Source organism: Ammodytes marinus, assembly GCF_949987685.1.
Source record: "Ammodytes marinus genome assembly, chromosome: 13".
Classification (NCBI taxonomy): Eukaryota; Metazoa; Chordata; class Actinopteri; order Uranoscopiformes; family Ammodytidae; genus Ammodytes; species Ammodytes marinus.
This window is the reverse complement of record NC_137217.1, coordinates 20596303-20610161: the sequence shown is the minus strand read 5'-3', so window position 1 is coordinate 20610161 and position 13859 is coordinate 20596303. Positions and strand designations below refer to the sequence as shown.

At 41.4% G+C, this 13859-nt stretch overlaps 1 protein-coding gene across 5 annotated transcripts; it reads right to left on the bottom strand.

Annotated features, from left to right (window-relative positions):
* Positions 1-1827: 1827 nt before the first annotated feature.
* Positions 1828-13444, bottom strand: arnt (aryl hydrocarbon receptor nuclear translocator). 5 transcript variants are annotated; one of them, XM_080039865.1, is made up of 20 exons: positions 13106-13444; positions 12340-12433; positions 12137-12184; positions 11980-12030; positions 10917-11130; positions 10214-10427; positions 9965-10067; positions 9808-9873; positions 9600-9685; positions 9386-9462; positions 9013-9147; positions 8811-8885; positions 8375-8526; positions 7990-8115; positions 6912-6993; positions 5396-5583; positions 4317-4506; positions 4050-4227; positions 3830-3966; positions 1828-3738 (listed from the first exon to the last, which is right to left on the bottom strand). In XM_080039865.1, the coding sequence occupies exons 1-20, from the start codon at positions 13140-13142 to the stop codon at positions 3655-3657; spliced, it is 2337 nt and encodes a 778-aa protein (XP_079895991.1). In that variant the 5' UTR covers positions 13143-13444; the 3' UTR covers positions 1828-3654. The 5 variants fall into 5 exon arrangements, with proteins under 5 accessions (XP_079895991.1, XP_079895993.1, XP_079895992.1 ...); XM_080039867.1 differs by having other exon boundaries at positions 4050-4224; XM_080039866.1 differs by having other exon boundaries at positions 7990-8112.
* Between the last annotated feature and the right edge of the window lie 415 nt (positions 13445-13859).

The window sequence follows — 13859 nt, the reverse complement described above, 5'->3', positions numbered from 1 at the left end:
ATACATCATGAATCTGTGATGTTAAGGTCATAGTTATATCTGTAGTTGTTTGATGCTGCTGGTTGAAAGCGGTTTTGGTACAAAACGTTTCAAAAGGTCGAAACTATTTAACATTTTATTTTTAAATAGTGTCAGACACCAGCTACACCAGACTATTCTTTGGCTCATATTTGTTATTCTGGAGAACTGAAAATAGATAGCATTGCTCCTTTTGAAGGAAAACATGCCTTAACTGTGTAATGTGTAGGTGAGTTATTCCTCGGGTTGTTCGTCCTCCTGGTATGTTTGGACCGAGACAGCACTATAAGGGTCCAGCACCATCTGAGCACAGCGGACTATGGTCACCAACAAGAAGAGGCAGAGAATGAAGAAGAAGAAGAGGGCAAAACCAAGGTCCACATCCAAGTCCCATCTCCCCACAGGGAGGGTTTCTGGGTCCATGTTGACAAAAAAAATGAAAAAGTAAACTATTTCTTTAGTTGTCTCATGTGTCCACTTTGCTTGATAGTTTACACCATCAAAGTAGTTCCATAAACGCTTGAATTATTCCAAAATTAAACATCACAGTCAATCCATCAAGTTGCTGCAGTTTCTATCCGAGAAACCAACATTGTCTGAATTAAACATCCCATTGCTGTGTCTTAGTTTCTTTCTTTTTTCCCCTCCCGGCATTGACACCTACCTTCCTCCTTCAACAGATAAAAAGGATTGGTAGACACATGGAGCACCATTTGGCACATGTGTCTTCCATGAATAGTTAATAAGGAGTTTGGTAACGATTCAGGCCGTTCCTGAGATTAGAAACACCCAGGTATCTCTCCGGTCTCTCAAGGAGAACAGACCTTTACAGGAGATGACACCTTAACTAGGGGTCACTGGATCCCTGGTCAGTACAAGGCACGGACACACGACAACACAACAGAAAAAGGTGGCCGTGCTCAAGCTTCAAAAGCTGTCAAGGTAAATTTTATTTAATTTGCATCGGTCTATACTGAACCACTCAGTACCCCTTCATACATGCACAAGGTTATGATTCTAGTCTAGAAAAGGGGAGAAACCCAAATATAGAATGGTCGAGATGCAGAAAAGAAGAAGAAAAATGAGGTTGAGGAAGCGAAAGGGGATATGACGCCTTGGTGGCAATACACTTAAGAGGGTTTCGGAAACTGATCCTGACCAAAAATAAATGCAGATTGCTTGTACTCCGATGCCACTACAGAGATGCACCCAAGTTAAGGGTAAAGTGACTCCACATAAATAACGGCGGAACTGAGTAAAACACTGACAGATGTATGTGTTGAAACGACTGCATCAAAACAGGATTTACAGCCCAAGAAGTCACTCGAGTGCAACCCAGACGGGGCAAGGCTGACACAGTAAACCCGTCTCAGACCAGTACCCGCATCAGTTCCATCCGTTTTCACCCCCTGGCTGAGAACGAGAGGAAAGAAAGGGGGGGGGGGGGGGGTCGAGGGGGACTGATCTCAGGACGTGGCCACGGATGTCTGAGTGTTCACAGATACAGAGTGGAGAAAGAAACAGATACAGGCCAATCAAAGCAAAGCTGGCTTTTGTTTCTTCACCAGTCAACATTAAACAGTTTGAAGGAAGTGAATACATGCATGTAATTAAAGACAGCCATGCATCTTGCATGAGTTTGATCAAAAGAGTGGATTACTACAGTAAAACACGTCGTGACTAATACTGGAAATAAATAGGTCTTTGTGATTAAGGATTAAATTATACTGTTTGGACACTGTTGTGACCTTCCTTATCTAAAAAGAAGTGTGTGCATTAAAAAAAAAAAGATTCCAAACTGAATTTTCGACGATATAACAATTTAATACAAAAACCAAACATTTCTCGTTTTAACATTTCATAGACATATACAGTATATTTATATTTGTGTTTCTGAGTGATAAAAGTTCACATCATTGAAAAAAGGAAAAGGAAATACAAAGCAACCGAAGACAACACAGTCACACACATACCATCCCCTGGAAGATGAAAACTGGACAATTACCAGCATGGGATAACATATCATATCATTTATCATCATGAGTGAGTTACACACAATGAAAAAAAATTAAGGAAAAGATTACAGTTAAACATATTCCACATAATGAAAATATTTTAGAAACAAACTTCATCCCAAAACATTCTTCTATAATACAAATTTACCAAAATATGATTGTAACACACAGGTATCAGATTCAGTCCAAGTCTAAATGCATTTCCCCGAACAAAAAAGACAAAACACTAAAAATAGAATAACAATAACTTTTGGGACCTCCTTACTTTTAGATCATATTGTTTTTAAGCCGCATATTCCATTTTATTCCTGAATACCCTGATCAAACCGTTAATAAAAATATCAAACAGAAAAGGGCAATGGAGAGCTCATTAGATAAAGTTTCAAAATTACAATAAAATACTGGGAAATATTTCAATCAAATCAAACATTACTACCACATCGCTCCATTTTACAATAACAATCAAGGACAACATTTAAAAACAATAATAAGAATGGCTTTAAAAGTACACAATTCCTGCTTGTTATTTATTGCGGTGAGATTTTTTTTTGTATTTCTTATCAAAAGGAGTACAAAAAGCACATACTTGGTACAGGTCTAAGCAGGGCGACAGAATGGAGAATATCAAGTGAGTCAGAAACCCTACGCCTTTCTTAAAGTTGATAATGATACTGTACGTATCCATTTTACATACATACATACACACATGCATACTGTGTATATATACTGTATACATATATAAAATAAAATATATTGTAATTCCAACGGGCACCTAGACAAACAGCATGTAGCCACTGTAACACTGTGTCCGTTATTGTTGAAGTACATCATTCAATGAAGGAAAAGCTAAATATTTAAATTTGATAGGTGAAGCAATAGAAAACTGTACTTTGTATAAATCTACACAACGTAGAAGCGCTCCATGAAAGCAGTGCTGACATGCAGAGACATTATGTGGATTCAAAACTGTGAGTGAGGTTAGCACAGACAGTGGTGGTTTGCGTGCAAAAGCTGAGAATTTAAAAAAATTACCAAAGCTTGTTTATCCCTGCAAATTCCTGAGAGTTTAAATCAACAATTGGGAGTGAATATTCTACATGCTAAAGGTTAAAACAGCTAAATACACTCTTTATCAATGCCTGAGAAAAACTAGGAACGTTTTAGAATAAAAGGCCTTTGTTTGTGTGTATGTTTACTTCCTATGTTTACCAGAGTGTAAGAGTGTTTTTGTGCAGTCTATTCAAGTGTGGTTGTGTGATTGTGCGCTTTTATATATTTATTTATATATATATTTATATCTCACATATCTACAACATAGTTTGTTGAGCTTTGGGCAGTGCTAGCTAGAGAATTCTCTTACAATGGCTGGAATATTGTTAAAATAATATTTTAGTCAGTGGCAAATCCTTGATTTTCCTTCCTTATATATCTGCCATCAGATATATCCCTCCATCTTTAACTGGCTTGCGGCAGTGCAATGTAAGCCATGCAAAGCAAGGGAAGAGTGCTACTTTCAGGAGCTGGAAGAAAAGATGCACAAAAGAGCTAAATACAAGAAAGTCTCTCAGGGCAAAAAAGGTCAAGAAGACAAAGGGATAGACTGGGGGGAATATTGACCACGTCACTCGTTAAATGAAGGGTAGATGGGTATCTCAAAGTCATCGCTGTTGAAGTTGGCCGGCTGGTCCAGCATAGACAGCACATCCTGAATCAGATTAAAGAGACAAAGAGATTTACTTTAAGTGACAGAGAGAGGGAGGAAAAAAATTGCTTGAGATAATGCTGGTTTTACTCACGGGAAACAAGTCCTGCTGGTTGCCCTGAGCATGAGGATGCTGCACTGCATTACCCTGCACGTGCTGCTGGCCTTGCCACTGGGGCCACACTGCCTCTGCTGCTCGAGAAGGGAACTGTGCCCCAGACTGAGAGCCATCTGGAGAAGAAGCACAGAAGGGTGAAAGGATGCAAAAGTATAATATAGAGACACGGATTGACACATATGTGAAGGCAACCTACCATAGCCATTGGTATTGAGGCTGGCTCGCGCATTAATGGGTGGGTAGTTTGCACCGCTGGTTGGGGTGGGAGCAGCACCTGTCGGCATCTGGCCAAAAGAGTTGGAGGAGCTACCTGCAAAACCTCCCATAGAAGCAAACTGCGGAGACATGGTCTTTGCTGCCTGGGGAGCCACCTGCTGGTTGGAATAAGAAGAGTATTTACTGACTAATAGATAGGTGGGGGTTAATGCTAAATAAGAAACATGAGATCAATAACTGGGCTTACCTGGTTATTAAACTGTTGTCTTACTCCAGGTCCAGCTCCAGGCCATCCTCCAGCTGGTCCTCTATGGAGGGGGCTGCCAGCGCTGGAGGGTGTAAGCGAGTGCGGGCCTCCGTTCTGACGAGAAATCTGAGCGAGCATCTGGCCCGCTGAGTGGGCTGGCTGTGCCATCTGTGGAGTCATATTCACTTGCCTGCGAACAAACGTGAAAGGACGGAGAGCTCTGTTACCTGGCTGTCTATATGCTGTGAGAAAATAACACTAAAAACGGATGCCCTTATGAACAATGGAAGAGTCACTTGAGATAAAGATGGAAACCACTTATTTTCAATTCAGCAGAAAATAAACCTGCTAAACATGCTCTGAGAGACTTTTTAAATTCTCATTACAAATAGGGCCAGCGTGGCCGTTCATATAACGTACCAATCAATTAGGGCCCGACCGATATATCGGCCGATTATAGCACACATTTAGTCTGAGATGCTGATGTTTGGAGGGAGGGAGTTCCAGATGGTTGGGTGCAGTTACATAAAATGCTTAATGTCTGAGTTTAAAAATGCGTCATGTCACTTTAGACGTATTTGTAACACTTTATTTTTTTTAGATAATGCATATTTCAATAAATAAAAAGTTCCTGTACACCTATTGACAGTAACAAGTATTTATATATATTTAATGGTTCAAAAAAGTAAATGTTTTCAATATATATTTATGGGATTAAAAAAAAAAGAAATATCGGCCGATTTAATCGTTATCGTAATTTTTCTCAGAAAATTATCGGCATCGGCACCCAAAAATCCATATCGGTCGGGCCCTACAATCAATAACACCTATTATCTTGAAATCTTAACTAAAGTACATTACTAATGATGGTAAGAACAACTTAATAGTAAAACCAAATTAAGTCAGATTGGTCAGTCAGACAAGACAGGACAAGAGATAAGCAATACAGGCATGCTTCTTGTTCTGTGCTGTGCCTTATAACATACATGACTACGGTGTTAGTCTCTGTTAACTGGCATTAACTCTCTGGCAGAGCTCTAACACATTGTTTGGATGAAGTGCTGCCTCCAGCTTCTTACCGGTAAGCATCATTGGGACGACTAGCAGTGAAGTTGTTGGCTGGAGGGTAGAGCTGTGTGGACGGAGCGGGGGTGGAGGGCAGGACCTTGGTCTGATCTGGGCCTTGAAAAAGGGAGGGGTAAAGCTCTGGCTTCTCAAGGCTCTTGCTGTGGTCTGGTCCAGCCACGGTCACTGGCTGCACCGGCATCTGAGGACCAGCAATAACAATCAATCATGGGTCACGCTCCACATCTTTAAGTGTTTCAGTGAAGAAGACTTGTGACTAGGGCTGCAACTAACGATTATTTTGATTATCGATTAATCTGTCGATTATTTTTTCGATTAATCGATTAGTGTTTTGGACCGTAAAATTTCAGAAAATGGTGAAAAATGTTGATACATTTTCCAAAGCCCATGTTGACTTCCTCAAATGTATTTTTATGTCCAAAACACACTGATATTTCAGTTTACTGTCATAATAGGATAAAAGAAACCAGAAAATATTCACATTTGAGAAGCTGAAATCAGAGAATTGAGATTTTTTATTAAAAAATTACTCAAAACGATTAATCAATTATCAAAATAGTTGGCGATTATTTTAATAATCGATTAATAATCGATTTGTCGATTAATCGTTGCAGCTCTACTTGTGACCATTTACCATTTCACCAAAAAGGTTAAATTGCCTGACATCAATCATTCTTTAATAATACTCCAGTACATTTGAATTTCCCCTAAAGGTTAAATTAAGAATTCTTCATTTACTGAGGTGGTCAAATAATAGCACCATATTAAAATGCTTGCATGTGCAAACAATAAACTTAACAAAGTTTTGCCTCACACAATGAGTTTTGTCTGATGTGAGAACAGTGGCACAGCGTTCACGGCACTGTGAATTGTTTTGGTTATTTTACATGAATTTGTTCCTGTGAGGAAGTACAGCTTTCCTTGCTTGGGTCTGCCCTTATTTATGATCTATCATTTGTTGTTATTTATCCATTTTTCAGATGTTAACAATCACTTCCTGTAAAAACAAAGAATTTAAGTCAAGATTGTGATCTAATATGGCACATTTGATGAATCAATCATAAATCAGTTAAACAAATCTAATTATGTTAGCAATACTCTCAGGCTGAAAACATCTTTAGAAACTAGTTCCACTTAATTCAGGCATGAAGAGAAGGTAGGCAAAAATGCGTGATCAGTCACTACTTATGACATCTATTGCAGTATGTCCGTCCTGGGAGAGGGATCCCCTAATTTGTCGACTCTCCCTAAGATTTCTTTAAAAATAAATTAATCCCGGTAAAGGGTTTTTTTTTTACTGGGAGTTTTGGGACGAGCTAAGGGTGTAAGGGCAGGGTGTCATATTGTATGGAATGTAAAGCCCACTGAGGCAAATGTCTATTTGTGATTTGGGGCTATACAAATAAAACTGATTTGATTTGACTATAGCAAGGGACCAAAGAGTATAAGGACACATTTAAATCAATCAATCCGGACATCACTTCTGTCTCTTCATGTGTGTGGTTTTACCTGTGAGAGGGTGATTGGTCCAGCTTCATACAGACCATCTCTGGTTCCCTCTAGCTCCGCCTGCTGCTGCTGCTGTAACTGCCTGAAAAGGGAAACAGAGAGACCGCAACTGTTTAGGTCTAAAATAGCCTAATTTTCATGTCCATGCCCACCAAAGTTGATTGACAAAATCCCAAACACCTGCTGAACATGTAGCTCTCAACCCACCACCAGTCACCATGGCAACACAAAAGAGATACAAGGACAGAAGAGGAAGACAGTCAGTGCGTTTCTATGGGACAGCTAGATAGGATTAAGCCATATACCCATTTTGCCACTCGAACGGACCGCGTCACTTGTCTGAGTATACACGGCCTTTCAGAGAATCGGATAAATGGCCGGAGCATGGCTGACTACGCTATGCTAGGTGGCGCTGTAGCCCTTTCAACAAGTGTTTATAGAGCCACGTCCGGTTCCTTTCCGGCAACAACACTACCATATATTAAGTTGTCTCCTTCCACTTCCTTGTGAAATCCCTGACAGGGATTCTCGAGCAAGCACAGAACGCAAACTCCGATATGCGATCCTGTATACATGCAGGTAGAATGCCGATTATGAACAAGTTATCCAGGTGTTCTTATCTGACTTCGCTTGTCCGTTAATGTGTCGATTTGTGCGCGAAGTAGATCATATAAAAAGGTGTTTACATGCATTTTACAAGTCCTGTTGAAGTCTTATTTGTTTATTTACCCGATTATGAGTCTGCATGTAAACGCACTGACTGACACACTTCAGCAGAGAAAGATCGGTTATAAAGTTAAATATCATGCTAAACTACCTGTGTTAAAAGTTGATCCCTTTAAACCATATTAAATACTTACTAAAAGAAAACCACTATAAGACATGCTTCATGGTGGGCAACAGCAATATTTTTCTGAACTCTACAGGAGAACATAGACAAATACAATGGAGAGAAGAATCCCAAAAAAGTGGGAAAGTAAAAAAGAAGTCATTGCCGAAAAAGCAATAGTCTCCCATGAAGAAGCAGCCCCTGTTCTCCCATGCGGGGGGAGGATATTCAGGCCAGGCCTGGTCTCACCTGGTGCCCACCTGCACAGGGCTGAGCACTACAGGAGGGCAGTTTGGGCTGCTCTGGCCCAGGGAGGGGGGCAGCGAGCCCCCTGGGGAGGAGATGGGAGTGAGGGGGTCCTGAGTCGAGGTTCTGCTGACCCACATTCAGTGATGGGTGCAGAGGAGAGGTGTAGGGAGAGAGTGATCAGTGTGTGGTTGATTAAAAGGGTTTGTGCTAAGGCTGTAAGAGGCACTGGGGATTGAGGGTGATAGGTAAACATTCAGACAGAGGGATCTTTCACAACAGTCAAATTTGAAGACGTCAATAGTTTCATTAGGGGCTGTATTTGATTGTGAAATCATGTTACCCAACCACCGGTATTGGTAGAATTAGTGTAGGGTGTGTGACTCACTTGACATTGACGTTGGTACAGATGATATATTCTATCTCCTCTGAAAACGGGTTCTGGAAGGTGAAGGAGCTGGTTCTCATCCAGATCCATTCTCTTGATTTAGATCGAAAGCGAAACATCACCGACAGGACCTGCCCCTTTAGCTTCACCACCTGTGGACAAAAGTCCAGCATGCAGTCTGGTCAATTTATAAAGTCAACTTTTCAGCTATGTTAATTGTTAGTTTGTGTCAGTTTTAGTCTAACTTTTATTTATTTTATTTAAAATGCAATGCATACATGTAGCCATATTTTCTTTTATCCTGCCACACTGCTGTCACAGCGATACTTTTATCCATTGCAAGTCTTTGTCTTCAGTGTAAAGAAGAAATCTTTTATCACCGGAAAGCTCTATTACTCTACACAGAGTACTAAAACACATATTCAGACAGTTCTACCTGTTGGAAGCTGTCTCTCAGTAAACCCTGGTCTTCAGCATGGGAGAGTTCGAGAATATTCTTGCCCAGTAATTCCTGCAACACACAGCAGATAATAAACCACTGTAAGCCCGAAAGACATCAACCCCAAAGTCTGGCCCAAAGGTTGAGGACACCTTTCAAAAACAGTCCACATCTCTTCTCTACAAGCTGTGAGTCTTACCTGGGGCTGGTAGCCAATAGCAGCCATGCAGCGGTGGTCTACAAAGGTGAAAACGCCCTGACAGTTATGCCGTGATATGAACTCCACTGGAACGCTGATACTGTTGATGTCTGTGTCACCTGGACAACAAGTGACCTAAAGGAGAAAAACATTTTTTATTTTATTTTTTTGTATAATTAGAAGGATACAATATTATTGTAGTTTGTGTGCAATTAATATGTTAATATCATCCATAATTTCACAACTTGTATCCTTGTATCAACTATAGACTTAATAATAATAAAATTACACCGCAGAATAAAAATTATTGTCGTAACCTGCTCCAGCACAAAAGACAAATGATCATATATCTACACATGAAGAATCACCATACCTGTAATCTGCCAATGGCAACTAGACAGTAGCGACTTCCCTGAGTGTTGTCTGCTTCATCGTCTGTTAATGATACTCCTAAATCACCAACATACAAAAAAAGCTGTTAATTTAGGCCGCACAGAATAAAATAATAAGATCCTTTACAGGCACTAGCCAAATTATGAAGCAAGCTGATGGCTTAACATGTCAACCCTTACAAAGTCAAAGTTTACCTGCAGGAGGCCAGGACTTGATGTATCCTGTACAGTGGACCACTACATACTGGGGCTCCCCTTCCTTAGGTGCACCCAAACCATTCCTGGAGGTGAAGATTTTAATTTTATTTCTACTGGAATAATTCAGGTGTGCTTATGCTCTGCACAATAATCAGAATTACAAAAAAAAAAAAAAGAAAAAGAAAAAGAGTTTGGCTTTTGTCACCTGTTTCTATTCCTGAGGAAGTTCAGTCTGTTCATGGACAACGGCTCCACCGGACAAGTGCCACACCTACAAACCACCACATGGAACATTTATGCATCCAGGCGCACATGGAAATATAAACAAAGAACTGAAAGATTAACTGTAGTATGAGTCATACCTCATTCTGCAGATGAACGACCGACGGGCTCCCATGCTCATTCTGGCTGTCGACTGCTGGCCTTCCTTCTTCACTGTGCCCGTCTTCAAGTCCAGCATCCTCCCTTTTAAAAAGGCAAGCAAGAGACAGAATGGACTCGATTGGTTTAATAAAGGGTCATGTGCAAACATTTTTTCATCAATTTTCCAAAGCACAAAGAAGAGAAATCAACCACTGTCTGCTTCTTTAGTATCTGTATGTGCATGGTACCTGTGCTGTTATTCTCTGCAGTAGAGAGCTGCTCCCTGAGCTTCTCTGTGTCATCTGGGTGGAGCTGATCATAAAGGGAGGAGCCCAGCCATTCAGGCTGCGACTGGTTGAGGACGGGTGTCAGAGAGTCAGAGACATAAACAATGCGGCCCGTCTCACATGACACGACGAACAGGAAGCCATCAGCTGCTTCTAGTATAAGGTGCTTCAGTTCCTATGGACAGATGACATCAGAGATTGTCATTGCTGTCTACACTGTTGACCTGGGGAGAATGTATACAAACAAATGCTACCGCCATCATAATAAAAGCAGTTACTTCTTTTCACCTATAAGCAAGGAGCCTAACTAGTATGATGGAAGGCAGAGGAGACTCACTTAATAGTCTGCATCTAAAGGGCTGGTGAAATGTGGGTTGGAATCAATATCAGTTTAGAAATTTCAAATGTAGCTTATACCAGCAACCTTGAAGGTAGTTGTTGAAAATAGGAACTCCCCTTCAGCTTATATGTGAGAAAGTTATCTTACGGCTTTTCGAGGTGTTACTTTCACTCCTCCTTCACTCTATTTCCATTGAACTCAGAGAAAATTAGTGCGAACTATATTAAGGCTGTGATATCAGCATCTTAAATTCTAAGAATTTCACACTTTAACCATTTAATGGAAAAATGTATATTTCACATCTGACGACCCTTTGCCAAATACCTGGTCAGTAAGAAAGGAAGGTTTGTATGACCCATCCGCGTTGGTGTTGCCACTTCCTCTCAGAGACTTCATATGGGACACAGCCATTCGTAGGATGGTTAATTTGTCAGGTTTCCGTGCTAGTGCACTGCAGGTGGGCACCATGTCTGATAATTCAGTGATGTAGGCAGTCATTTTGTTACGCCTCCGACGCTCGATCTCACTGTGGTTCTCCCTGGAGCCAGGAAACGAGGGAAGGAGGCAAAGGTAGAGAGGATAGGAGGGATTGAGATGGGGGAAACAGACGGGTAGGTGGACAACATGGAGTAGAGTTTAGAGTTAATGCTGCAATGTAAGTATCCCATTGGGTAGAAGAGAACGGAATGAGAGGCGAGTGAAATAATGGACGCACAAAAGAAAAATGAAGACGGTGAGAAAGCAAGAGTATCTGGTCTTTCAAAGCCAATAAGTGTGACAAAAGAGAGCAAGAGCAGAGAGAGAAAGACGCTTCAGATGTCCTGAGAGGGGGGAGAGAAAAGAGACGGAACATTGCTCAAGAGGAAGGGATTACCAAAGTCATAAGAGTCTCTGGGTCATACACAGCAGCATAGGGGGTTAGTGACACATAACTCAATGGCGGGTTCAGAGTCAGAAAGACAACAGCTGCCCTGGGAAAAAGAAGCATAACATTCTAACAAGCATCAAATTGGATGCATATCATGGCAGCGAAATATACCGCTAATTGTATGCTGGACAGGTTAGTATTTGATCAGTGCATTCACTTTTGATGAGGATACAAGCAGGAGAGGTAGCCTTCCACAGTGGTACAGGCCATACCTGGCAAGCGTTTCCTTGTCTGCAAAACACTTTTTCCAAAAACCTGCAAAATGAAACCAACTAAACCGAAACCCACTAAAACACAGACCCCCCCAAAAAAGTCACTACCAAAATAAAAAGTGTAAAAAAAATATATATATAAATATATAAAAAGAGTGAGAGAAGAAGTAGAAGAGCAGCAGCACAGAGGTAACTTCCCTACAAGCCCTCTCTGCACACTTTTATTTTGCCTAATTCATCCTCTTACCTGGCAAAGCGCTCTTTGTCATTGCCAGAGCCTCCTGTATCATCGTCACACCTGAGGAAAAACAGAGAGAAAACATCACTTGTCATCTCAGCAGCCAGGTTGATATCCCACATCAATGTGCTTTATGACTGAACTAACTGAGATCTTTTTTTTTTACCTGAACAACTTGCTGCCATCATCATCATCGTCATCATCAAAGTCTGGCCTGTTAAATAAAGGAGTAGACAGCCACGTGAGAGACTTCACACAATTTCTCATGAGTTTTCACCACAACTGTCAAACAAAAGCAAGCCAGTCAGCAAATACGCACGATTGACACAGGCAAATCAAAACGAAAAGTACCACTAAAAACACACTTACGCAGCTCTTCTTTTATTGGTCCCTTTTGGTACAACTGCCCCGGCGCCTGATTGGGCCCCACTTGCCCCCATACCCAGATTGGGGTCTGGTAACTCTATTAATAACACAGAGACAGGTGATTTCCTATTGTACCTCAAAGCACTGAAAATAAACTGAAGCACACACTTGAGCCCACATTCAGAGACAAATAAGCATTAAAACACACACACTTGACATTGGTTTTATATCACATTCTGTGTATTTAGCAGTAAATCAGCATCAGCTCCACATCAACTGTTTTAAATCGGTGTGTGTGTGTGTGTGTGTGTGTGTGGTTGTAGAGAGCCAACACAACCACGACACTGGCTAGCGTTAAAACTACATATAGCATCCAAATATCAATCATGTGAGCAACATTGCCTCAAAACGGAAACATGTGAAGAACCGAGCTAGACAACCGCAGCTTGTCAGTCAGCTAACTTGGATTTGGTTTCTCACCTGGCCTCAATTTAGCCTCGCCAAAATAACACAACAGAGCTATCTTTACAGCTAGCTAGGTCGCTAATCTATCCACTATAAGCAGGCTAGCATGCCAGCGAGCCACCACTTATGCAATAGCTTGCTGTGGCATTAGCTCTGCTACTGAGCTAACATAGCTTCGCTGCTGTCACGCTATCTTTGGGAAGGTGTCCGCTTCAGTTGTGAGCGAGAAAACGCCCAGAAACCGACTAACAGCTGCACAATATTACGTGACTAAACTGTCGCTTTGACTTTTAGTGAACTTTACCTGGGTTTGAAGAGGACATGTCCGTGTGGAATAACATAAACAAACAACTTCGGCTACAGGGTAGAAAAAAACCCTTAAACCCCCCCCTCGCCCCTCCTCCTTGCTAGCAGGCTACAGGCTCACAAGCGTCCTGCAGATTTCCTCACGTACGCGCCTTTATTTTTTGGAATAACCGCCGTAAGCCATTTCTAGTACTGCTCCAGGGTCAGCCGAGGATTTCAGGCGAAGGAGAAAATACTGTTGTAATTCCTTTAGTACCACCTTTAGCTGTTTTATCCCGGTTTAAAGTCCCTTTCTGTTTAAGATGGCGTTTCGGGCTAGCGGCGCTCAACTGTCTACTTTTTTTCTCTCCTCTTTCTATTGGACGAAGCACGAGCCAGATACAAATGACGTGAAATGTTGGGAAATCCGTGAATTGCTCCGCCCCGCTGCCATTGCAGGGACCATGGACATAAAAAGGTTAGGCTGGGACCCTATCATGACTGGGACAAAATAAAACACATACACAGGTCTGCGAAGCTCAAACGTCGGAAAATATACTCCTCAAAACACAAACACACGGGACTGTTTACTATTGAACCATTTAGAGACAGGTAGAGGCAAACTGTTGTCTAGCTATGTAGGGCCGCCTAGGGGCCTGTATAGCTCGGCAACACATTAGCTCCACTGGAAGGGCACCCCATGGGAACCTGCACCAAATATTTCCTCCTCGAAATGCACCCCAGAAAGACCTGCATCCTGTTTTCTCCATTAG

What these genes read in the sequence shown, in the direction of transcription:
- arnt (XM_080039865.1), bottom strand. Translation starts at nt 13,142, where the DNA reads ATGTTATTCCACACGGACATGTCCTCTTCAAACCCAG. An exon ending in GATGGCAGCAAGTTGTTCAG is followed by an intron (nt 12,031 to 12,136) that starts GTAAAAAAAAAA and finishes GTTTTTCCTCAG; the next exon opens with GTGTGACGATGATACAGGAG. An exon ending in CAAGTCCTGGCCTCCTGCAG is followed by an intron (nt 9,463 to 9,599) that starts GTAAACTTTGAC and finishes TTGGTGATTTAG; the next exon opens with GAGTATCATTAACAGACGAT.